This window comes from Pongo abelii, chromosome 18, assembly GCF_028885655.2.
Source record: "Pongo abelii isolate AG06213 chromosome 18, NHGRI_mPonAbe1-v2.0_pri, whole genome shotgun sequence".
Classification (NCBI taxonomy): domain Eukaryota; kingdom Metazoa; phylum Chordata; class Mammalia; order Primates; family Hominidae; genus Pongo; species Pongo abelii.
This window is the reverse complement of record NC_072003.2, coordinates 57,177,572-57,203,825: the sequence shown is the minus strand read 5'-3', so window position 1 is coordinate 57,203,825 and position 26,254 is coordinate 57,177,572. Positions and strand designations below refer to the sequence as shown.

General features: G+C 48.9%; 1 protein-coding gene and 1 long non-coding RNA gene across 2 annotated transcripts in view; one reads left to right on the top strand and one right to left on the bottom strand.

Moving 5' to 3' along the window:
• The window catches only part of CNGB1 (cyclic nucleotide gated channel subunit beta 1), a 95,491-nt gene that overhangs the window by 40,530 nt on the left and 28,707 nt on the right, over window positions 1–26,254 (top strand). The window contains exons 17-25 of the mRNA XM_024233667.2: window positions 4,235–4,397; window positions 12,797–12,904; window positions 15,711–15,868; window positions 17,006–17,161; window positions 18,755–18,963; window positions 20,055–20,105; window positions 20,885–20,971; window positions 23,222–23,286; window positions 24,344–24,466. Of these exons, the coding sequence (XP_024089435.2) occupies window positions 4,235–4,397; window positions 12,797–12,904; window positions 15,711–15,868; window positions 17,006–17,161; window positions 18,755–18,963; window positions 20,055–20,105; window positions 20,885–20,971; window positions 23,222–23,286; window positions 24,344–24,466 (1,120 nt within the window). The remainder of the gene's footprint in view (window positions 1–4,234; window positions 4,398–12,796; window positions 12,905–15,710; window positions 15,869–17,005; window positions 17,162–18,754; window positions 18,964–20,054; window positions 20,106–20,884; window positions 20,972–23,221; window positions 23,287–24,343; window positions 24,467–26,254) is intronic.
• LOC129050815 (uncharacterized) lies at window positions 19,096–20,618 on the bottom strand. The gene is made up of 3 exons (XR_008514637.1): window positions 20,085–20,618; window positions 19,512–19,663; window positions 19,096–19,424 (listed from the first exon to the last, which is right to left on the bottom strand). It is a non-coding gene; the product is annotated as an uncharacterized LOC129050815 (long non-coding RNA).

Genomic DNA, 26,254 nt, shown 5'->3' with positions numbered 1-26,254 from the left:
ACTGCCTGAAGACAAAGAGCTCACGAACATACTGGCACCCTGGACTAACCCCTGTCACTTTCTGACTTAACCCAAGCCAGACGTGCCTGCTTTCCCTTTTGATTGGCTTGTTTGTTTATTTGTGGTTGACACGGTGCAGAGCTGCCTCTGAGATCAGTCCAGCCAGGCAGGACAGAACATTTCACGGGAAGACATCCACTGTTGTCCTTCTCTCCTCTCCCTGGCTTGAGGTGGGCACAGAGAGGAGATGAGGTGGCATGCAGGTCATCCAACAGTAAGGGGTGCCACCCCGGCCTTCACCTTCTGGTAGGCAAGCCTTGCATCTACTACTCCAAATCAGCCCACCCCTATCATTGAGGATGCTGAATTGCTTAAAAAAAAAAAAAAAAAAAAAAGAAGAAGAAAAAGGAAACAAAACAAAAAGACCGCAAAGCATCCCCCAGCTCCCACCGCCACAGGCTACTCCCTGATAACTGCTAAATGTGTACCAATTCTATTTTTTTTTTTTTTTGGGATGGAGTCTTGCTCTGTTGCTCGGGCTGGAGTCTGGTGGCACCATCTCGGCTCACTGCAATCTCTGCCTCCCGAGTAGCTGGGACCACAGGCGTGCGCCACCTTTCCAGGCTAATTTTTGTATTTTTAGTAGAGACAGGGTTTTGCCATGTTGGTCAGGCTGGTCTTGAACTCCTGACCTCAGGTGATTTGCCCACCTCAGCCTCCCAAAGTGCTGGGATTGCAGGCATGAGCCACTGTGCCCGGCCCCAACTCTAATTTTATTTGCTTCCTATTTTTCTTCCAGTGGATTCTCTTTTTTAATTAAGTATATTTAAATAGGAAAAGTTTTTATTACTATTCAAATGGAAAACCAGCATTGCTTACCATAAACAGAGGCATAAATAAAAATAACCTCAAATACACTGAAAACACAATGGTGTTGCTGTTTTCTAATGAGACGGATGGGCCTGCTGAAGGCTCGAAGCTGGGCCTGCTCTCTTAGCCCCAAGTGGGATTAGGCTGTGTGAGAGAGGCTCTAAGGCCACAGTGGCACTGACCTGAGACTTCCTCTCTGGGTATTCACTAAAAGAGAGGGTAACTTTTTTTTTTTTTTTTTTGAGATGGAGTCTTGCTCTGTTGCCCAGGCTGGAGTGCAGTGGTGCGATCTTGGCTTACTGCAACCTCCGCTTCTTTTTTTTTTTGAGACAGAATCTCACTTTGCCACCCAGGCTGGAGTGCAGTGGTGCGACCTCGGCTCACTGCAAGCTCTGCCTCCCGGGTTCATGCCATTCTCCTGCCTCAGCCTCCTGAGTAGCTGGGATTATAGGCACATGCCACCAGGCCTGGGGAATTTTTGTATTTTTAGTAGAGTTGGAGTTTCTCCATGTTGGCCAGGCTGGCCTCAAACTCCTGACTTCAGGTCATCCTCCTTCCTCAGCCTCCCAAAGTGCTGGAATTACAGGCGTGAGCTGCCGCGCCCGACTGGGAGTAACATTCTTATTCTAGGTTATCTTTTGCCTTGTCCGTACCATCTGAGATCATCTCGTGTCCTCCCCAGTCTCTGGGAGCCCCACACTTGGGAAAATGTTCCCAGGGACACATTGACACAGAGGGCTGATCTAGCTGTGCTAGAGTACATGATGATTCTAGATGCTACAGACAAGGTAGTGAGAAGCTGTAGTAAGAACATTACTTCCATTTTATTTTATTTTTTATTATTTTGTGAGACAGGGTCTCGCTCTTTCGCCGAGGCTGGAGTGTAGTAGGCACGATCTTAACTCATTGCAGGCTCGACCTCCCAGGTTCAAGCTATCCTCCAACCTCAGCCTCCCAAGTAGCTGGAACACTATGACCAGCCGATTTTTGTATTTTTTTGTAGAGGTGGGGGTTTGCTATGTTGCTCAGGCTGCTCTTGAACTTAAGGGATCCTTCCACCTCAGCCTTTCAAAGTGCTGGGATTACAGGCATGAGCAACTGTGCCTGGCCCCCTTTACATTTTTAACAACTTCTCCATTCCTGCTTACCCTCTTCTCCAGAGGATTTAGGGTTCACTCCATTAAACTATAGAGTAAGTGTAAGCAATTTAACAGAGTGCCGGCTTTTCTCATAAAGGCCATTTGAAAAAAAGCACATATCAGCTGGGTGCGGTGGCTCATGCCCATAATCCCAGCACTTTGGGAGGCCGAGTCCGGCAGATCACCTGAGATCAGGAGTTCAAGACCAGCCTGGCCAACATGGTGAAACCCCGTCTCCACTAAAAATACAAAAATTAGCCAGGCGTGGTGGCAGGGGCCTGTAATCCCAGCTACTCAGGAGTCTGAGGCAGGAGAATGGCTTGAACCTGGGAGGCAGAGGTTGCAGTGAGCCGATATCACACCACTGTACTCCAGCCTGGGTGACAAAGCGAGACTCCATCTCAAAAAAAAAAAGAAAGAAAAAGCACATATATAATTATTTCAAAATCTCCCCGCTTCCCGCTTTTGAGGGGTATATCCCTGCCTGCCTGCCTTGCTGGTGCCCACACCTGTGCCCAGCTGCTATTGGGTAGACCCCCCTAGGTGTGGGGAAGAAGGAGGAATACTATCCCAGCCTCTCAGTATCCTCTGAGCTTGGACTTGGGGCAGACCTGTCCCTGCAGTCCCTGAGGTGGGTGATGGAGCCCAAGGTAGGGCCACATCCAGGCTCCCTGGAGAGGACCTGATTCTCAGAATGTGGGACACAGTACAGGGCCTCTCAGAGGTCCAGAGTCAGGCTAGCTGATGAATTTGGGGGCCCCTGGCATGTATAAGAACAAGGACATACCCAAGCAGTTACCCAAATAGGGAGTAGCACACACTACGCAGTCTGTTACCCTTGATTGGAGGGACCCTGCAAATGTCTCCATTTGATGCTCTTCAAGAATGTGAGGACAGCTGGGCCCAGTGGCCCACGCCTGTAATCCCAGCACTTTGGGAGGCCAAGGTAGGCGGATCACCTGAGCTCAGGAGTTCGAGACCAGCCTGGGCAACATGGTGAGACCTCATCTTTACAAAAACACAAAAATTAGCCGAGCATGGTGGTGTGCGTCTGTGGTCCCAGCTACTCGGGAGGCTGCTGGGAGGATCACTTGAGCCTGGGAGGCAGAGATTGCAGTGAGCTGCAATCGTGCCACTGCACTCCAACCTGGGTAACAGAGTGAGACCTGCCCCCCTGTCTCAAAAACAAACAAATAAATAAAATAATTTTTAAAAAGAATGTGAGGACTTGGCTGGGTGCAGTGGCTCACACCTGTAATCCCAGCAACTTTGGGAGGCCGAGGCGGGTGGATCACGAGGTCAGGAGATCGAGACCATCCTGACTAATACGGTGAAACCCGGTCTCTACTAAAAATGCAAAAAACTAGCCGGGCATGGTGGCGGGTGCCTGTATTCGCAGCTAATTGGGAGGCTGAGGCAGGAGAATGGCATGAACCCCGGGAGGCGGAGCTTGCAGTGAGCCGAGACTGTGCCACTGCACTCCAGCCTGGGTGACAGAGCAAGACTCCGTCTCAAAAAAAAACAAAATAAAACAAAAAAAAAACTAGCTGGGCGTGGTGGCGGGAGCCTGTAGTCCCAGCTACTCGGGAGGCTGAGGCAGGAGAATGGCATGAACCCAGGAGGAGGAGCTTGCAGTGAACTGAGATTGCACCACTGCACTCCAGCCTGGGAGACGGAGCGAGACTCCGACTCAAAAAACAAAAGAATCTTTAAGAATGTGAGTACTTGTGCCTTCTGGCTCCTCCCCACAGGCCTGGGAAGGCATGGTCACCCTAACTTGGGATGGGGAAGCTGAAGCTCAGAGAGGGGAAGCAGCTGACTCAGGCTGTGCTAGGCCGGGCGCCAGGACTCTGGCTCCCCTATGTCCTCTCTGGGGACTGCCACTGCCTCAGCTCTTGGAGCTTGCTCAAGTGCAGGGAAACCAAACTGGGCTTTGAGAGCTAGAAGAGCTGGGCTCCAGGCTGTGTAGGGGAGCTCCCGTGGCTTCTGTGGCTTTGTGGCTTCTTTCGTGGCTCCTGGGCTGGTGGCTGTGACCCTCAGAGGACCCCAGGCACCACGTTCTTGCACCCCTTGCATGGAGCTTTTCTGTGCGCCCCATTGGGAAGTGAAGCTATCAGAGTCCCCTCCAAACATGCTTTCTGTGGTTTTCTTCAAGAACACAGCCAGACTCCTGGGACCCGGCTTTTGTCTCTCTCTGACTTTCTCCTCTCCTTCCTCTCCCCCAGTGCCTGCCACGAAACAGCACCCAGAAGTGCAGGTGGAAGATACCGATGCTGATAGCTGCCCCCTCATGGCGGAAGAGAATCCACCCTCACCCGTGTTGCCGCCACCGTCTTCTGCCAAATCAGACACCCTCATAGTCCCAAGCTCAGCCTCGGGGACACACAGGTTACCTTTTATGCTTCTCTTGGGCTTTTCTCGGCACTGTGCCACCTGTTTATTTGGCAGATGAAGAGACTGAGGCCAGAGGGAGAAGCAGCTGGACTAAAATCACACAGCGAGTTGGTGTCAGAAGTGGGACTGTGATGCCCCTTCCTGGTTTTCCTAACTCCTGGCTTAGGTCTCTTATAAAAGCTCTCATGGGAGGCCCTGTCCCAAATGCCCTCAGCTATAAGTTAGAAGGAGTAATATAATAAATAATATAGTAATAGCGGGGCACGGTGGCTACTGCCTGTAATGCCAGCACTTTGCGAGGTTGAGATGGGTGGATCGTTTGAGGCCAGGAGTTTAAGACCAGCCTGGCCAACATAGCGAAACCCCGTCTTTCCTAAAAATACAATAAAATTAGCTAGGAATAGTGGCGCACTCCTATAATCCCAGCTACTCAGGAGGCTGAGGCATGAGAATTGCTTAAGCCTGGGATGTTGCAGTGAACTGAGATCGTGCCATTGCACTGCAGCCTGGGCAACAGAGCAAGACTCTGTCTCAAAAAATAAAAAAAACTTTTTAAATTTAAAATAAATAAATAATATAGTAATATATAATAAATATTACAGAATTAATTTCTACCTCCTCATTTTATTTTATTTCATTTTTGATAGGATGCTATTTATTAAAACTTGCATATGATTATAACTCACCAAGTCTTTTTTTAAAAAAACTCTTAAATTTTAAGTGTACAGTACAGTATTGTTACCTATATGCACATTATTTTACAGCACATCTCTAGAATTTTTCATCTTGCATGACTGAAACTCTATATTCATAGAACAGCAACTCCCCATTCTTCCCTTCACCCCACCCCAGCCCCTGGCGGCCACCATTCTGCTTTTTCATTCTACTTTCTGTTTCTATGAGCTTGACTACTTTAGGTATCTCATATATGTGGAATCATGCAGTATTTATCTTTTTGGGACTAGCTTATTTCTCTTGGCACGATGTCCTTAAGATTCATCCACATTGTAGCATGTGACAGGATTTTCTTCCTTTTTTAAGGCTGAGTAATATCCCATTGTATGGATATGCCACATTTTCTTTTCTTTCTTCTTTTCTTTTTAGGAAAAGAAAATTCCCCTCCTTCCCCTCCTCCTCCCCCTCTCTCTCCCCTCCCCTCTCTTCCCCTCTCCTTCCCTCCCCTCTCCTGCTTTCTTCCTTTCAGACAAGATCTCTCTCTGTCACCCAGGTTGGAGTGCAGTGGTGTGATATTGGTCCACTGCAGCCTCAACCTCCTGGGCTCAAGCATTTCCCCTTCTGAGCTTCTCAAGTAGCTGGGACTACAGGCATGTGCCACCACCCGGCTAATTTTTTATTTTTTTGTAGAGATGGGGTCTTAGTTTGTTGCCAAAGGCTGGTCTCAAACTCCTGAGCTCCAGCAATCCACCTGCCTTAGCCTCCCAAAGTGCCGGAATTACAGGTGTGAGCTGCCAACCCAGCCCACATTTTCTTTATTTATCTGTTGATGGACATTTATATTGTTTCCATCTCTTGGCCATTGTGAATAGTGTTACAATGAACATGGGAGTGCAAATATCTCTTTGAGATCCTGATTTTGATTATTTTGGATAAACACCCAGAAGAGGGACTACTGGATCATATGGCAGTCCTATTTATAATATTTTCAGGAACCACCATGCTGTTTTCCACAGTGACTGTACCATTTTTCCTATTTCTCTACATACTTGTCAATGCTTGTTATTTTCTATTTTTTTTTTTTTTGATCATGGATATCTTAACAGATGTGAGATGGTATCTCATTGTGGTTTTGATTTGCATTTCTTTGATTATATGGTTTGGCTCTGTGTCCCCACCCAAATCTCCTCTCGAATTGTAATCCCCATGTGTCAAGGGAGGGACCTGGTGGGAGGTGAATGGATCATGGGGCTGGTTTTCCCCATGCTGTTCTCATGACAGTGAGTTCTCACGAGATCCAATGGTTTAAAACTGTGGCACTTCTGGCATTTAAAAATGTGTGGCCCCTCCCCATTTGCTCTTTCTCTCTCTCCTGCTCTGTCATGGGAAGATGTACCTGTTTCCCCTCTGCCTTCTGCCATGATTGTTTGTTTCCTGAGGCCTCCCAGTTGTATTTCCTGTTAAGCCTATGGTACTGTGAGTCAATTAAACTTCTTTTCTTTATAAATTAAAAAGAAAAACTCTCTCTCTCTCTTTCTCTCCCTCTCTCTTTCTCTCCCTCTCTCTCTCTCTCCCTCTCTCTCTCTCTCCCTCTCTCCCTCTCTCTCTCTCTCTCACTGCTGTGTGAGATGTGCCTTGCTTCCCCTTTGGCTTCCTCCGTGATTGTAAGTTTCCTGAGGCTTCCCCAGCCACGCAGAACTGTGAGTCACTTAAACCTCTCTCCTTTGTAAATTACCCAGTCTCAGATAGTCCTTTATAGCAGTGTGAAAATGGACTAATACACCCAATGATTAGTGATGTTGAGTAGCTTTTCATATTCTTGCCAGCCATTTGTATGTCTTCTTTGGAGAAATGTCTATTTGAGTTCTTTGCCTATTTTTTAGTTAGGTAATGTGTTTGTTTGTTTTCATATTGAGGTGTAGGGGTTTCTTTTATTTATCAAATATATAATTTTCAAAGATTTTCTCCCATTCTGCAGGCTTTTTTTTCACTCTGTTGTTTCCTTCTATGCAGAAGCTTTTTAGATGGAGATAATCCCACTTGTCTATGTTTTGCTTTTGTTACCTGTGCTTTCAGTGTCATCCGCCCATTGTATTATTAGACAATATAATGTGGGCTGGGCACAGTGGCTCATGCCTGTAATCCCAGCACTTTGGAAGGCGGAGGCAGATGGATCGCCTGAGGTCAGGGGTTTGAGACCAGCCTGGCCAACATGGCAAAACCCTGTCTCTACTAAAAAATACAAAAATTAGCTGGGCATGGTGGCACATGCCTGTCTTCCCAGCTACTAAGGAGGCTGAGGCAGGAGAATCGTTTGAACCTGGGAGGCAGCGGTTGCCGTGAGCCAAGATCATGCCATTGCACTCCAGCCTGGGTGACAGAGTGAGACTCCGTCTCAAGAAAAAAAAAAAGATAATAGATAATATAATGGAAACACCACAGAACACTAGAAAAATAATCATCTACAATCCCACCATCCAAGACGGTGTTTTTACTGCTCTGCATTCTCCTCTATGCCTTGGTTAGGCGCATGGTCTTGAATGGTTTTAATTGGAGGAGGGATCCAATTTATGGTGCTGTCTCATTCCATGAACCCTTTTCCATATTGCTGGGCTATCTCCTTAATGCTCACTTACGATGGCTGTTGAGTATTCCTCCAGCTCCACGTGCCGGAATGAACTTAACAAATCTCCTCTTGTTGGGCCCTATCCATAATGGCACCATGATCACGTGTTTGGTCTTCTGCTCTCTGCCCTTAGGCTCCTTTCTCAAGAGTGACACTCCTAGTCAAGGTGGTGCACATTTTTACACCTCTTCAGATAAATTTGTTGCTGAGTGGTTAGAGCTACTTTTGGACAACTCAAGCCAGGTGCCTGGGAGAAGGCTCTGTGTACAGCTGGAGGCAAACTGCCAAGGGCAGGACAGTGCTTTTTAAGCTAAGGGAGGCTGTCTGTGCCTCTTCTGCACTGGCTGGATGGAGAGATGGTCCTTTCTTCTTAGTTAATTTTTGCTCTCATCCATGAGCTCCTGAGTAATTGCTCAGCTGAGGTCAGAAGGCTGTCAGAGTGGAGATGGCCAGGTGTAGCAAACTGAGGGCTGTGAGGTCTTAACATAGAGAAAAGAGACACAGTTTCACTGAGCCTTGGAGTACAGCTCACAACTTCATCAGTTCTTATGTTTAGTTCACTGAAGTATGTACAAAGCCCATTAAGGGATCCAGAAATGGCTCCACTTGTAGACATCTGCTCCATTTACCCCTGTTCCCTTTATATGGGCAGGGAAGCAACGCAGGCTGGGCTGGGTAGGGGGTGGCGTATTTAGGGGAGGGAGGGGACCAAGATCATGTGGGACTGGAATCTAAGCCTCTGGCCTTCTGCTTGTGAGCTGGGCCTGTGAGGCTCCTCTTGTCCCTGTCATTCATGTATTTGCAAGCATGTACTGAACATCTGGATGTGCTGGGCTCTGCCCTGGGTGCTGGGGATACATGAGCGAGAAGCCTGACAGGGGCCTGCCCTCGTGGGGCTGACATTCTAGAGGGGCCAAGATAGACAATGAACAAGTAACTAAATAAACAAGCAAGTGCCAGGTTGACTGTGACTATGAGAAACGGGATGAGAAACCTCTGCCTGAGCCCAGCCCTGAGAGGGGAGAGTTCTGAGGCCTGCCTCCCTGTAGAGGCCGAGGGCAGTGGGGCTGACTGTGAGCAGGGACAGAATGAACATTGGGAGCCAAAAAGCCACAGAGGAGCTTGGGCAAGGCCCTCCTTCCAGCTTAAGGCCGTGGCTTGGAATGAATCCCAGAGCACCACTTGTAAGACGTGGGTCTTAAGGCAGGTCATTTAACCTCCCTAGGCCTCCATTTTCCCCGTGTAACACGAGGAAAGAAACACCACCTGGTTACTAGAATTGTGAGAATTTAACGAGCTACTGCACCCTAAGGTACTGAGCACAGGGCCAGACACAGGCAGTGCTGGGGGACCAGGAGCTGCCAGCTTAGGCCCTCATTCTGGCTTCTCTGGGGCAGCTTGCACTTTTGTGGTTTTTGTTTCGTTTTGTTTTGTTTCTTTTTTTTGAGATGGAGTTTCACTCTTGTTGCCTGTTGCCCAGGCAGGAATGCAATGGTGTGGTCTCAGCTCACTGCAACCTCTGCCTCCCCGATTTAAGCGATTCTCCTACCTCAGCCTCCCAAGTAGCTGGGATTATAGGTGCCTGCCACCACACCCGGCTAATTTTTGTATTTTTAGTAGAGACGAGGTTTCACCATGTTGGGCTGGCTGGTCTTGAATTCCTAACCGCAAGTGATCTGCCCGCCTCAGCCTCCCAAAGTGTTGGGATTACAGGCGTGAGCGACAGCATCCGGCGGCAGTGTGCACTTTCTAGGCTCAGGAGAGTGCCCTGTGCTGGGCACAGGAGGGTGGACTTTGGGTCCCAGCAATGGGATTTTTGGCCCCAATCTTATTGTGTGGGGCTGTTCTTGTTAATTACAGTGTGAAAAAAGTGAATCCATGAATTTTGCCACCCTAGGCGAGTTGGCAGAAGGCAACAGGATCATTTCAGAGCCTTCTGGAATCAAGGTGGATGTCACACATCCCTCCCTCTGGATCCCCCTAGAAACCCTAGTGGTACAATCTTGAGTCAAGGTGATGAGGCTGGGGAAGAGCGCTGGCCTAGCACCCTGGCAGACTCAGGTTTGGGTCCCAGTGGAGTGTTGCGTCTGCACGGTGATGGCCTCAGTGACCCCTGCCCCAGTGTCCTCCTGCCCAGCTCTCTGATTGGCCCTCAGGGGCTGGAGTAGGAACCTCTGCTGAGGTGAGCTTCTTCGGAAGATGTGCAGATGTCAGCAGGTTTGGGCAGCTTAGGGCTTGGCCCCAGGGTGTGTTCTCAGAGGCTTCTTCCTCTGACACTCCAGCTGGGGAAAGGGTGGAATTTGGGACTGGCTGGAGTTTTCAGCTTCTGCAGGGAATTGCAGATTAATCACTAAAGATCCTTGTCAGGCTTGGTCCCAAGGTGAAGCTCCCTGCCTGTGGATTCCATTTCTGATCAAACCTCATGGAAGTGAAGGCCCTGGTAAAAAGTAATCATGGCCGGGGGCGGTGGCTCATGCCTGTAATCCCAGCACTTTGGGAGGCCGAGGCAGGCGGATCACCTGAGGTCAGGAGTTCGAGACCAGCCTGGCCAATATGGTGAAACCCTGTCTCTACTAAAAATACAAAAATTAGCTGGGCATGGTGGCACCTGCCTGTAATCTCAGCTACTCAAGAGGCTAAGGCAGGAGAATTGCTTGAACCCGGGAGGCGGAGGTTGCAGCGAGCCGAGCTTGCACCACTGCATTCCAGCCAGGGCGACAGAGCGAGACTCCATCTCAAAAAAAAAAAAAAAAAAAAAGTAATCATGAACTTCCCTTGAGAAACTAAGGTCCCAGGACCTATTTTCTGGAAGTCAGCTCCACCATTTTACTTTCACAGAGTCACAGCTAAAGACCGAAGCAAGGCTGCCCTGTGTTCACCAAGGCTGAGGAGAGCCCTGTTGAGTGTAGCAATTGCAGCCTGGTCTTCACAGCAGGGGCCCAGCCTCTAACCATTTGCTAGTCCTACCACTCCTGACTTGCATTTTATTTTCATGTCTCCACAGCCAAGCTTCTCCTGCTGATTCAGCTATGTGTATTACCATGTTATGCCCATTTTTGGTACACTCAGGTTCAATTCCTGTATTAGTCTATTCTTGCATTGTTGTAAAGAAATACCTGAGACTGGGTAATTTATAAAGAAAAGAGAGAGGCCGGGAGCGGTGGCTCATGCCTGTTATCCCAGCACTTTGGAAGGCTGAGGCAGGTGGATCACCTGAGGTTGGGAGATCGAGACTAGCCTGGCCAACATGGTGAAACCCCGTCTCTACTAAAAATACAAAAAAAAAAAAAAAAATTAGCTGGTGTGGTGGTGCACACCTGTAATCCCAGCTACTTGGGAGGCTGAGGCCTGAGAATTGCTTGAACCTGGGAGACAGAGGTTGCAGTGAGCCGAGATTGCACCACTGCACTCCAGCCTGGATGACAGAGCAAGACTCCATCTCAAATGAATAAATAAATAAAATAATAAAAAATAAAGAAAAGAGGTTTAATTGGCTCATTGTTCCACAGACTGTACAGGCAGCATGGCAGCATCTACTTCTGGGGAGGCCTCAGGGAGCTTGTACTCATGGTGGAAGGCAAAAGAAACAGGCTCTCACATGGCAAGAGCAGGACTGAGAGAGAGTGGGGAGGTGCCACACACTTTTAAACAATCAGATTTCATGAGAATTCACTCACTGTACAGTACCAAGGGGGGATGGTGCTAAACCATTCATGAGAACTCCGCCTCCGTGATCTAATCACCTCCACCAAGCCCCACTGCCAACACAGGGGATTACGATTCAACATGAGATTTGGTGGGGTCACAGAGCCAAACTATGTCAAGTCCTAAACTCTCGTCTTCATGCTGCTGACTGATATGATGCTCATCCTGATGTGCTAACACATATGCTTTCATGTGTGACATGCATACCCGTGTCCCCAGACTCTTGGTTTCATGTGCTAACACTCAGCCTTCTGTGTTTTAAATGCTAATGGAAGTCATTAAGAATGAGCATTCTTCTCCACCAGAACTTCATTCATGGACATAGGAAATGCTCTTCCTATTGGTAGATATTGGCCTGGGCGGAGTCCTCCAGACACAATCTTTGTGTTTCTACATCAGCTAGTTCTACTCTATCTTAAACAGGATTCTTTCTCTAACACTGGAGCTTGCTTTCTTGGTGGTATTAAGGAATTTCTCTCTCTTGATCTTTTTTCTTCTTTCCCAGGCTTTTGCGTTCCTCAGTAAACCAATTCATTTTCACTGCTGGAACAGAGGGTGGGAAAATCCAGAGAGTTAGCCCCTAAGATACCAACATAAAATAGTGTCAAAGGCACCTCTTCCACCAAGTCAGATGCCCAGGCTCCAACCTGCTGATGTCAGGCCAGAGGCAGGTTGGGCAAGAACCTTCTTGTCTCTGAAATTCAGGTGGATTTCAGATCTAGACACCATAAGCCAAGACACTAATGGCTCCAGAATGAGGTACTCCATGGCAGACTTGGACTTCCTGACTGATGGAGGACCCCAGGATCATTTAGTCCTCATTCTTCAGATAGGGAGCCTGGGGCTCAGGAGGGGATGGGACTTCCTAAGGTCACACTGTAAGCTGGAGACTGGATTCCATGGCTTCTCTGATAGCTGAAAAGGTGGTGTGATAGAGAGTAGAGGGGAATGAGGTGGGTGACTTTAGACAGGGAACAGGAGAGGGGAAGGAAGTTTAAGCTGAGAACTAAGTGATAAGTATCTCGTTTACTTGGGTAGATTTAATCCCATTTTACAGAGGGGGAAACTGAGATAACTCAGCATGTTTTAGTAATTTGCTGAGGCCACATACAGGTAAGAGGCAGGACTGGGGTGCAATACCAGTGCTGTTACCTTTAGGCCAAGCCATTTAACAGATGGGAAGACTGAGGTCTAGAGAGTGGCTATACCCCTCTCTTCTGCCTTTTTCCCTCCCTCCAGGCAAATGAGGACTCAGAAGTTCATGCTCCACCCCTCATCCTCTATCTAGGAATTGGCTGTAGGTGATCTTTAGGGATCAAAGTCATGACACTTCTCCCTGGGGCCTCTGCCTTTGCTGAAGGCCCCTTCCACATCTGTGTCTTTGCAGGAAGAAGCTGCCCTCTGAAGATGATGAGGCTGAAGAGCTCAAGGCGTTGTCACCAGCCGAGTCCCCAGTGGTTGCCTGGTCCGACCCCACCACCCCGAAGGACACTGAGTGAGACCCCTCTGGGGTCTCAGAAAGTTGAAAGACTAGGGGGAGGGTGGGGGATGTGGGGGGGCTAGTGTGGATGCTTTTAGAACCTTCTATCACAAGGCAGACTTTGCCAGTGGCTTCCAAGCAGTAAGTCAGGATCGGTCTCCTGCCCAGCCTGCTTCTGGCTGGCCTAGGAGTCCTATAAAATCCAGTGGGCTCAGCCTCTGGGCCCAGCTGTGTCCACGGCCAGCAGCACTCAGAGAGGGAGGGATCTCTAGGCAGAGGTCCCCTTGTAAAGGAGAGGCTGAGGGGAGCTGCCAGCAGGGCTTATGCCGCTGAACTTCTGAAAGGTCAGTGGCGACAGGGAGGACCACCAGGATCTCCAGTGGGTTCTGCCCTGGGGAGTTTGTGAAAAAAGAAAAAAAAAAAAAAAGATTCCCTGGCCCTGCCTGGCTGCACTGGATCAGAGCTGCAGACAGGGGGCCTGGGGAGTTCACATTTTCCAAACTCCCCAGGCAATGTGCAGCTTGCCTGCAGAACAACGTTTAGAAACCACTATGATGATGGCTGGGCATGGTGGCTCATGCCTGTAATCCCAGCACTTTGGAAGGCTGAGGTGGGCGGATCACCTGATGTCAGGACTTTGAGACTAGCCTGCGACCAATATGGTGAAACCCTGTCTCTAATAAAAATACAAAAATTAGCCGGGTGTGGTGGCACATGCCTATAATCCCAGCTACTTGGGAGGCTGAGACAGGAGAATCAATTGAACCTGGGAGGTGGAGGTTGCAGTGAGCTGAGATCGCACCTCTGCGCTCCAGCCTGGGTGACAAGAGCGATACTTCATCTCAAAAAAAAAAAAAAAAAAAAAAAAAAAGAGAAACCACTGTGATGGCATTGGGACCTGGGTCTCTGAGATCAAACTGTCCCCAGGGCTGGGCCAGTGGGAGGTTTCTTCCTGAAGGATCTGAGAAGCTCTGGTGGATGGCGAATACCCCGGCCCTGGGCTCTGCCTGGAATCCCCAATCACAGTCCTTGGCCATGACTCCTGGATGAGTCACAGGAGACAGTAGGCATTTGTTCTTCCTTCCAGTCTTTTTTTCTATCCACAATTTTATGCAGTTTATGCTTAACAGAGCTGTGGAAAGTTAGAAAAGATAAGCAAGAAGAAGCCCCGATGCCACCCTCAGTCCAGTTGCCCACTGCAGCATGCAGTGGACTCACATTTTATGAGGTAGGGTAGGGGTAGGGTTAGGGTTTAATATCAGAAACGAAGGCAGAAATGAGGTATAATGAGAAAACCTATTCTTGAAAACTCTTAAGGAGTTCAACTTGGAGACCCATGTATTAGCTAGGCAGGCTAGGCTGCTGGACCTCAAATGGACCTCAAAGGCTGAGTGGCTTAAGGAACTGTATCATATACCATCGTCATCTCACTAGTTGCGTGCATCAGGTCAGCAGAAGGTTCTGCTCCATGCAATAATTTAGGGACCCAGATGACAGTGCTCTGCCACTTTCTCCATGTGCCTTCTCATGTCCCACTGGTCACCACTAGAAAGGGAGAACTCCAGGTCTGTCTTCAGCAAGGAAGCCCCTAGTTGCATGTATTGTGTCTGAGAGCTCACATTCCAATAGTGAGAGCCTGGTACGTGGTCCCTGGCTGGGTGGCTATATCCCAGTGAATATGCACCACAGGAGAGAATGAGTGTAGGGGAGCAGCTCATGTCTCCACCACACCTGTATGCCAGCTCTCATTAGGAGCCCCACACTTGGTCGGGCACGGTGGCTCATGCCTGTAATCCCAGCACTTTCAGAGGCCGAGGCAGGTGGATCACCTGAGGTCAGGAGTTTGAGACCAGGCTGGCCAACCTGGTGAAACCCCGTCTCTACTAAAACTACAAAAATTAGCCAGGCGTGGTGGCGTGCGCCTGTAATCCCAGCTACTCGGGAGGTTGAGGCAGGAGAATTGCTTGAACCCAGGAGGTGAATGTTGACTGAGCCGAGATCGTACCACTGCACTCCAGCTGGGCGACAAGAGTGAAACTTCATCTCAAAAAAAAAAAAAAAAAGAGCCCCACACTTGTTTTCTCCAGCCCAGCTTCCTCAGTTGAGCTCAAAAAGAGTAGTCGACTGCAGTTTCTGTGTCTTAATATATGAAAAAAAAAGATAAAAAAGATATTCAGCTCAGCAAGATGATCTCAGTGAGGCCACTCAGAGGAAAGAAAGCACATTCACAGGCCTGCTTCAACGCACCCAGGGCACATGTGCCATGCTAAGTTGAATGCTAGGCAGACTCATTCATTCTCTGTCTTTCTCTCTCTCTCTTGCTGACAGTGCAGAAACTTTAATTCCTGTAAGTTAAAGGGATATAGAATGTATCTGCACTGCTTTTTCCACCAGTTATATTCTAAGCCTAAAAAAGTAGGCCTGCTCCCTCTCTGATCTGCCCCTGGACACATATCTCATGTGAACCCTGCACTGGGATGAACAGCCCAATTTTGCTGAACTCTAAACTGAGTTCCAAGAGTTTCCTCCTAAATTACAAGTGGAGTCATGCTTTTTCCAGAACTGCCCATCTGAATCAGAGCCTACGTGGTACATTTTCCTAAAGCTGGGCCAGAACACCTGGGCATTATTCCCGGACTGAATTTCCTTCTAGGAGATTACAGTGGGTCTGTAGTTTCTGATGTCAGAAGGAGACGGGGGCAGGACTTATCTCCTTCAGGCTCTGCCAGAAGGTGGGACAGAGACGCTGCACAGCTCTGGCCTGGGGGCGCACGGGTCCCTCCCGGCTCAGCCTGCTCAGCTTTGGGTGATGTTCCCACAGCGGCCAGGACCGTGCGGCCTCCGCGGCCAGCACAAATAGCGCCATCATCAACGACCGGCTCCAGGAGCTGGTGAAGCTCTTCAAGGAGCGGACAGAGAAAGTGAAGGAGAAACTCATTGACCCTGACGTCACCTCTGATGAGGAGAGCCCCAAGCCCTGTGAGTCTGGAGCCGGAGGGGGCCTACCTGGCCGGGGATGGGGTGGGGCCTCCAAAGTCCCCTGTCAACTCATGGCAAGGGTAGCCCCAAGGAAATGGTTGAGGTCCATGAGAGAAGCCCAGATCCCTACTCTCTGGATTTAGGATCCATATGTACAGGTTGAGATATATACCCAAGGGTGGGAAAGAGATCAAAGTTCTGACCAACAATTCACTTGCACTCGGCCCTCTCTCCCATGGGGCAAGTGCCTTCCTTGACCCTTCCGTCCCTTTCCTACTGGTAGGTGGGTGGTGCCACCCCAAAATGTATCTTATGATCTTACACTCAGATTGTGTGCATAGCCTGCTCTGGAACTAGGCAGTCCTATTTTTCAGAGATGTCAGTGCCTTGAAAGTTCTTATTGAGGCTACCCGAATTTTTCTTTTCTTTCAAGGTATCAGGAGGAAATAAGACACATGATCTCTTGTCAGGGAGATTTTTTAGATCTTTCCAGAGGAAGGTTGTATCTTGGAAATCATGGCGCCCACAACAGGCCATGCAGAGCCTGATGTCACAGTCTTGAAGTTGGAAAACATAGCCATATTGAACCTATAAGAGCCAATCCCTAGACCAAAAGTATCATCATAGATGCACAGGGAGGCTGTGATCCCATCTGGTCTCTGTTTTTAGAGATGAAGGAGTTGAGATTCCCTCTCAGAAACCTGGAGCAAAACTTTCTTGATTTTGTTAGGCCCTTCAGCATTCCAGCCATGGGTATTGGGAACACTGGATACAAAATGTCCCCATCCCATCAGAGGGAACAAAGGGGGTCTAAGCACAACACACAAGCAGACACCAAAACATCCAGCTAGTCCAGAAACAACTCGTTTGGGGCAGCTTCTGAGAAGCAGTTCCAGATTGTAGTTGGTAAGAATTTCTGGGTGGGCACCCAGGTTGCTGTTGCTGTTGATGAGGGAGTTGTGGAGTTCACTCCAGGAGAGCGCCTTGGGTTCTGCACACACAGCTTGCAGTAGCTTGTATAATGGTGCCAGGGTCCTCTCAGATCTGGATCCAGGGTCTGCAGTTGGGACCTTTCTCTCTTCATCCTCTACGTGGGCCTCAGGGTTGGTTCAGATGGTCACCAATGTCATCCCACAGCCCCAGCCAAGAAAGCCCCAGAGCCAGCTCCAGACACAAAGCCCGCTGAAGCCGAGCCAGTGGAAGAGGAGCACTATTGCGACATGCTCTGCTGCAAGTTCAAACGCCGCCCCTGGAAGAAGTACCAGTTTCCCCAGAGCATTGACCCGCTGACCAGTGAGTCCTGGGGAATGGGTGTTCCCACTGTGTAACATGAGAGGGCAGAAGAGTGGGAGCGGGATGGGGAGAGGGTCAGGGGATTCAAGAGGTGGGGTGGGAGGCCACAGATGACCTGGGTTCATGATCTTTTATACTTTTCCAAACCATTTCACAGTTTCTTGCCTGATTCTCCAAACAAACCCAGCCTGGCCGACATGATGAAACCCTGCCTCTATTAAAGACATAAAAATTAGCTGGGTTGGTGGTGCACACCTGTAATCCCAGCTACTCGAGAGGCTGAAGCAGGAGAATGATTTGAACCCAGGAGGTAGAGATTGCACTGAGCCAAGATCGCACCATTGCATTCCAACCTGGGTGACAGAGTGAGACTCTGTCTTAAAAACAACAACAACAAAAGTCCCTGGAATAGGAACATAAGATCACACCCATCTTACAGATGAGGAAACTAAGGCACAGAGAAGTCAGCCAGGGTAAAGATGCAACTAGTTAGTGCAGACCCAGGACTCCTGACTCTTGGCCAAGTCCTTTTCCACTCTGGTCATGCTGGCCTTTTCCTAGAGCTCCTGCTCTGAACAGAAAAAAGGCAGGAGTGTGAATTCCTCTTGCTTCCCTTTAAGCCCACTTCATATTCCTGAGAAATAACCCACTTCAAATGTGCATAGCACTTTAGAGTTTACAGAGGACTCCCTGCCTTTCTTATCTGACCTTCTCTTGTGATTTCTCAGAAGAGGGCAGGTGCCAGAGAGGGACTTTCTCAAGGTCACACATTTGGGGGGCAGGACTTCAACCCTGGTGTCCACTGGATTTCTCGAATAACCTGGTGGGCTGGGTACATTGGCTCACACCTGTAATCCCGGCACTGTGAGAGGCTGTAGTGAAAGAACTGCTTGAGCCCAGGAGTTCAAGATCAGCCTGGGCAACATAGTGAGACCTCATCTCTACAAAAATAGTAAATAAATAAATAATAACCAGATGATCTGGAATACCCATCCATCTATCCATCCATCCATCCATCTATGCATTCACCTGTCTGTCCATCTATCTGTCCATCCTTCATGCACTATTTACTATTCTGTATTTATTGAGGCAGAAAATACATTTTGGGAAAAAATTAAAGAAGAATAAAAGCAAATGGGTTTTCTAGTTAGCTGCCTATTATCTTATAATACCAGCATATTCCCTCCTGAGAGTACTCTGATTTATTAGGGATTAGCAGTAATTTATTTTTAAAACAGACAGTTGTTTTTTTTTTTTAAAGTAGAGATGGGGATCTTGTTATGTTGTCCAGGCTGGTCTTAAACTCCTGGGCTCAAGCAATCCTCCCACCTAGGCCTCCCAAAGTGCTGGGATTACAGGCATGAGCTACTGTGCCTGGCTCCTAAAGCAGAGAGTTGTGTGTGTGTGTATATATATATATATATATATATATATGTATATATACACACACACACACATACTCTTACAAAAGTGCCACATGTAGTAGTTGAAGGAAAGTGTAGAAATGTAGAAAGAACAAAACCCCACCTGATCCAATTGGTGAAGAGCCTTGCCTGGCTGATGCTCTAGCATCCCCGTCCATCTTCCCCACAGACCTGATGTATGTCTTATGGCTGTTCTTCGTGGTGATGGCCTGGAATTGGAACTGTTGGCTGATTCCCGTGCGCTGGGCCTTCCCCTACCAGACCCTGGACAACATCCACCTCTGGCTGCTGATGGATTACCTATGCGACCTCATCTACTTCCTGGACATCACCATGTTCCAGACACGCCTGCAGTTTGTCAGAGGCGGGGACATCATTGTGAGTCACAGGCAGGTGGTGTTGGGGTGACTGGGGGCAGACCGCTCAGCCAGAGCCTTCAGGGCACTGACCCCTGATGCTGTCATAGATGACAAAATAAGTGAATAAGGAAATCTCAAGAATGGCTGCTGTGCTTGTTCAATAGCATGGTTGTTTATTTTGCATGCCTTTGATACGTTCAAATTATGCACATCAGATATTGCTCATAGGTGAAATAGTTCCTGGACCACTTGACAGAATCAAAGATACAGAAGTGGTCCAGGGAATGGTCTTTAGTGAAGATGTACCTGGTTTGAATCCCACCTCCACTACAGCTAGCTGAATCGCCTCTGTTTCCTCATCTGTAGAATGGGGCTAGTAACAGCTTCCACCTCCCAGTGTTGCCATGAGGATTGGTTGAAACGATGCATGCAGGGCGCTCAGCACAGGTATCCACTGGCAATTGACTTCTCCCAGGGGTCCTGCAAAGAACACACTGATGCTTTCCTACTTGGGCCAGTTTGAGACCCTGGCCTCTGGTCCAGTCCCGTGCACCACCCCTGCCTTACCAGGGAGGAAACTGAGGCCCTGACTGTGACCTCTCAGGAACAGGAGACACAGTCCCTGTCTCCCAGTGTGGGTCACTTTCCAAAATTCCGCCCCGGCGGTGCCTGTTTTGCTGTGTGCAGATGAGCTCAGGTTTTGCCTCTAAACAATTTTCCTTGGAGAGATTTAAAGAGAGTAAAGTAAAAAGTAAAGAGATTTCCTTGGAGAACCTCTTTTCTGGCCTGATCAGAGTGGTTACCAATTCCTTAGTAAACAGATGTGCAAATGGTCCAGGTAAGACCAATGGGCAGAGAGAATAAGCTTAATGTCCTCGCTTTCCACCCAAGAAATCAGGATCTAGCTGGGTGACCAGAACAAATCCCTCCTCCCTGGGGGCCGGGCCTCTCCACCCATAAAACTCAAGGCTTTCACCAAGGCTCAGATGGTCCTTGGGCTATTATGCTCGTTTGAGGGTGGGGTTCTTGGGGAAGTTTCAAAATTGCTCCCCACAGGGTCAGAGATTAAGCTGTAAGGTCATTTCACCATCATTATTCCCTTTCTTTCAGACGGACAAAAAGGACATGCGAAATAATTACCTGAAGTCTCACCGCTTCAAGGTGTGTGCCGGGCGTGCACATTTTAGCGCCTGCGGGGTTTTAGAAGGGGGTGCCTCAGTGGGCCCTGGGTGCCTGGGGGGCTTATGAGATGTGGTTTCTGCCACACGGAGGGATGCTTGTCCCTGTGGGAGTGTACTCCAAGCCACAAACCCCAGGAGACCAGCGCAGGCTGGGTGGCCCCCAGAAGCTACCTTTCTTTTTTCTCTTTTCTTTTTTTTGAGACAAGGTCTAACTCTGTCTCCCAGGCTGGAGTTCAATGGTGTGATCTCGGCTCACGGCAACCTCTGCCTCCTGGTTCAAGTGCTCCTCCTGCCTCAGCCTCCCTAGTAGCTGGGATTACAGGTGTGCGTCACCACACCCAGCTGATTTTTGTATTTTTAGAAGAGACAGGGTTTCACCATGTTGGGCAGTCTGGTCTTGAACTCCTGATGTCAAGTGATCTGCCCACCTCGGCCTCCCAAAGTGCTGGGATTACAGGCATAAGCCACCGTGCCTAGCCAGAAGCCACCTTTCAGTGTGTCTGTACCACTCCCGCCCCTACTGTATGACACAGCAGCCACTATTGGGGATAATGAAGCTGCCCTCGGGGCTGGCAACATGGGCTTTGAAGCCAAACAAGGGCTTGTTGGTGGGACACCTTCTGCCCTCTAGTTTTAAGCTCTCTTGGGGCATTCTGACCTCACTTTTCCATGGAAGGGAGAGACTCCGCCTCTCACCCCCCTCACCCCCAACCCTGGGGTCATCTGTTTTACCCCTGTGGTATCCCATTGGGATTTCAGATGGACCTGCTCAGCCTCCTGCCCTTGGATTTTCTCTATTTGAAAGTCGGTGTGAACCCCCTCCTCCGCCTGCCCCGCTGTTTAAAGGTAGGACTGCTGGGCCCACCACCCCAGGCCTTTAGCTCATCCCTGCTCTGCACCGACACTGGCATCTTCGTGTCTGCCCCCAGCAGCACTGGGGAGGGGAGCGTCCTCGAGGGAAGGCCTGAGGGGAGATGCATTTATTCCATGTGTGTCTTAGTGGAAAGTTCATTACAATTTGCTAGTGCTTCTGTGGTGCTGCATGTTAGGTAGTATTATTGCCAGCATTTTACAAATGAAGGACTGGGGCACAGAGAGGTTAACTAATTTGCCCAGAGTCACATAGCCAGGAGGGAGTGGAGCCCGGATATGAATGCAGGTCATCTGTCTCCACTGTTTATGCTCTCAGTGATTATAGAGACTCTTAAGAGGGGATCTTCTGCTTTATGATGGTCTCTGTCTAAAAGATGGGGACACTGGTGCTTGGAGAGGCTGGGGGACTTGCCCTAGGTCGCAGGAGCAAGGAAGTGCCAGGGATGGATTTGAATGCACAGCCAGACACCCGTTTCATCATTGGCCAGGCCTCAGTGTCATTCCAGCGTTCCTTCTGCCACTCACTGGGCAGAGCCAAAGTCTCCAGGATGGTCTGGCTGCCACAGCTGGCCATGGTCCTGTCATGTGACCAGGGTGGATAGCCACTCAGAACATTCAGGATCCCCCAAATGGATTTTGTTGGCCAACCAATCACATTCATCTCTCTCCTGAAATGATGCCTGGTGCCTTTCTCTGAAAACAATACTGAGGGAATTTACAAAGAAATGCAAATGCAGTAACATGAACAACCCAGAGAAACAGGGCAGAGAAAACTAGGGGGCGTGCAAGTGCCCTGATGAGAAGAAAGCACACCTATGTGGAATCAAGCATGGAAGCTGCCTCTGAGCTTCCTGGCTGCCAAGAGGAAGGGGGAAAGTGGAATTGGCACCATTCTTATTTGACACGTGCCAGCCTCCCAGGGGCTGCAGCGGTTGCTTTAGAGCCAAACATCAGAGTGAGGAAGGTTGGGTCCACAGGCCAAGTTTCACCCCAGACACAGAGGTGAGATCCATACCTTGGTTCACATGGCGGCCCCAGTGAGGGGGCAAAACTCACAGGCCTAACACTGAACACCGTTCAGTGGACAAAACTCTTTGAGTGAGCCATCCAAGCCCCCGTTCTTTCTGCCTCCAGTTTAAACTATGGCTGGAATTAGAATGAACACATGGATGGTAACTGGAATATCCCTTAGAGAATCTTCATAAATACTGTTTTCAAATATCAAAAAATAAATCCAAAGATCTAGAGGTGGTATAGCATAAGGAGAGAGCTTGCAGCTCTGAGTCTGGCCTGGGTTGGAATGCTGACTCTCTCACATACCAGCTGTGTGCTTTGGACAAGTTACTGGACTTCCCTGAGCACCAATTTCTGTCAAAGGAGAATGATAATACATGCTTCATATGTAAATAAGGAATAAGGTAATGTATATAAATGTATGTGCTGGCTGGGTGTGGTGGCTCATGCTTGTAATACCAGCAATTTAGGAGGCTGAGGCAGGAGGATCACTTGAGCCTAGAAATGTGAGACCAACCTGGGTAACACAGTGAGACCCTGTCTCTACAAAAAATTTAAAAATTACCCAAGAGTGCTGATCTGTGCCTGTAGTCCCAGCTACTTAGGAGGCTGAGGCTGAAAAATCGCTTGAGCCCAGAAGTTCGAGGCTGCAGTTATCTATGATTGCACCACTGCACTCCAGCCTGAGTGACAGAGCGAGACTCTGTCTCTGAAAAAACAACAAAAAAAAGGCATATGCCAGTCATATAATAGGTGCTCAATAAAGAAAAGTAGTTATTAATATACTTTTATTCTTATAAATAAACCTTTGAAGGATATAAGAGTGGGGTATTAGGGATGCTGTTTATTAAATTGTTTTCTTTATAAGAAATATTAAAAACAGCAGCTTTAACCTGGATGCATGTACCCCTAAAAGTCTCATGATAGGGTTCAGAGGGTCCGGGAGTCCCCTGAAATTATATGCAAATTGTGAGAACAAGATTACATGTCATTTCCAAGGGAAGACGGGCTATGACTTTCTTCAGATTCCTAAATGGAGTTTCTGGCCCCTACCCGTCAAGGGGCTGAGGACTTCTGATTTTGAATGCTCACCATCCTGTTCCCTCCCGGGGGCTTCGGGAAGAGCCCTGAGTCCCGGCACCTATGGGCGTGGGAGCAGCATGCTACCTACGGCTGGTGGGCTGCTCTCACGCCCTCCTCTCCCTCCAGTACATGGCCTTCTTCGAGTTTAACAGCCGCCTGGAATCCATCCTCAGCAAAGCCTACGTGTACAGGTGAGACTCCCCCTGCATGTGCATGCATGCACACACACACGACACTCACAAACACACAACACACAATACACACACAACACAGATGACACACATACAACACACACGACACACAACACACACAACACACACACATACATGCACACACAACATACAACATACACACACCCAACACACAATGCACACACACAACACACAACACATACATACATGCACAACACACACAACACACACACAACAGATATACGACACAACACAACACACACAAACACAAACACACACAACACACGCAGTGCAGTGCACACACAACACACAATGCACACATGACACGAATGACACACACAACACACACACACACACACACACAACACAGGAAGTTAGCACCTAGAACAGACAGCAAGACATTGTCTACCCCCACTGACTTCCAGGCCCCATCTCCACTGGAAGCCAGGCATCTTCCTGGTCCCGCCTCCTCTTTCCCAGAGAAATGTTTGTTATTTAGAGAACCAGGAATATCCGATACCCCTCATTGTGATGAGGGTGCACATCGGCTGGCATGAGGGGCTTACCAGCATTGCAGCGAACCGGGCCTCATTTTGGCCTCAGCTCAGGGAACTGGAGCCCCCAGCCACCTCTAACAGAATGGGCACAGGTGTAAGGTGGCGGTGGCTGTTTCACAGATGTCTGAGCATGAGGTGCAAGACCAGCCAGGCCGTGCTAGGGAGCAAGGCTCCTGTCCACATCTCTCCTGGGGCGACATGGCCCCATCTTCAACTCAACTCCTCTGCACTCATCAGTCCCTCCCTGCTCCTCCCCGCACACACATTTCCCCTCTGGCCCCTCCATCCCCCAGTGCACAGTCAGCTCTGCTACCTCTGTGCCAATTCTAGCCCCAGGTCGTGACAATGCCCCATTCAAGCACCACCCTTCCTAACTGGTGCAATCTCAACAAAGCATCCAGTCGGGCCAGCCCAGCCATGGATTGGCTCTCACTGTCCAGGTGTCTATCCCTCACCTCGCCCTTCCACCACTGTGTTCACGCACTGCGTTCCTTCTGCAGAGTCATCAGGACCACAGCCTACCTTCTCTACAGCCTGCATTTGAATTCCTGTCTTTATTACTGGGCATCGGCCTATCAGGGCCTCGGCTCCACTCACTGGGTTTACGATGGCGTGGGAAACAGGTGAGCCACAGTCATCCCCCTGGGGCCATGCCTTGGTGACCTTCCTGTTCTTTATAATTCGCAGCACAGAGACTCCGGGAAGGAGTCTTATAGCTGCTGTATTGCCAAGGCCACTTTGCTCCTAAGCAATCACTGCCATGACAAGGCTCAAGAGCCACGTCTTGGGCCGGGTGTGGTGGCTCACACCTTTAACCCCAGCACTTTGGGAGGCTGAGACAGGCGGATCACCTGATATCAGGAGTTAGAGACCAGCCTGGCCAACATGGTAAAACCCCATCTCTACTCAAAATACAAAAATTAGCTGGGCGTGGTGATGCACGCCTGTAATCCCAGCTACTGGGAAGGCTGAGGCAGGAGAATCTCTTGAACCCAGGAGGCGGAGGTTGCAATGAGCCGAGATCGTGCCATTGCATTCCAGCCTGGACAACAAGAGCTAAACTCCACCTCAAAAAATAAAAATAGAAAAAGAGCCAGGTCACCACGTCTTCCCCAAGCTAAGGTTTCCTAAGCAACTGCATGTGCCAGGCCGGAGGTACTGGTGTGAACAAGACTTGCTTGGATCCTTTCTGCATCCAAAGTCTATTAGGGTGTGCAAATACGCTGTATTTGTGCATCTACTCCTGCTTCCCCGGGCACGGCCGAGAGTGAATGAGGCCAGAGAAACTCCCCAGCACAGCTCCCCAGGCACTGCTACCATGTAGGCGCTGGCGAATGAGGTGAGACCCACTTGCCAATCAGAGAGCCACCATCCATTATGAGACTTGCCAAAGGGATGATGATGACGTGTGAACCAAAAAGTATCTGGCACAAGTTTCAATCAATTTAGAAAGTTTATTTTGCCAAAGTTAAGGACACGCCCATGGTACAGCCTCAGGGGTTCCTGATGACATGTGACCAAGGTGGTCGGGGTGCAGCTTGCTTTTATACATTTTAGGGGGACAGGATACATCAGTCAATACATGTAAGGTTTATATTGGTTAGATCTGGAAGGGCGGGACAACTCAAAAGGAGGAGTGGCTTCCAGGTCATAGGTAGATTTAAAAAGTCTCTGCTTGAGAAAAAAAAAAAAAAAAAGGCCGGGCTTGGTGGCTCACACCTGTAATCTCAACACTTTGGGAGGCCAAGGCAGGCAGATCACCTGAGGTCAGGAGTTCGAGACCAGCCTGGCCAACACAGTGAAATCCCATCTCTACTAAAAATAGAAAAATTAGCCAGGTGTGGTGGCAGTGCCTGTAGTCTCAGTTACTCGGGAGGCTGAGACACAAGAATCACTTGAACCCGGGAGGTGGAGGTTGTGGTGAGATGAAATTGCACCATTACACTCCAGTGTGGGTGACAGAGCAAGACTCTGTCTCAAAATAATAATAATAAATAAATATTCCCTGCTTGGCAATTGGTTGAAAGAGTTATCTGTAGAAAGAAATGTCTGGGTTATGATAAGGGGTTGTGGTGACCTAGGTATTTTCATGCAGATGAAGCCTCTAAGTAGCGGGCTTTAGAGAAAAGAGACTGTGATGTTTTTTACCAGACTTAAGGTGTGTGTCAATGTTAACGCTGGAGGGGTATAATGAGGCGTGTCTGACCCCCTCTTCCTTCATAGCCTGAATTAGGTTTTCAGATAACTCGGAAAAGCCCTTGGCTAAGAGGAGGGGTCCATTCCGATGGTTGGGGGCCTTATGATTTATTTTTGGTTTACAATGATAATGATGGTGACAATGATGATAAGAGCAGCAAGGCTTGTAGGATACCTATTTCGGGCCAGCCCTGTTTAAAGCACTGAACACAGTA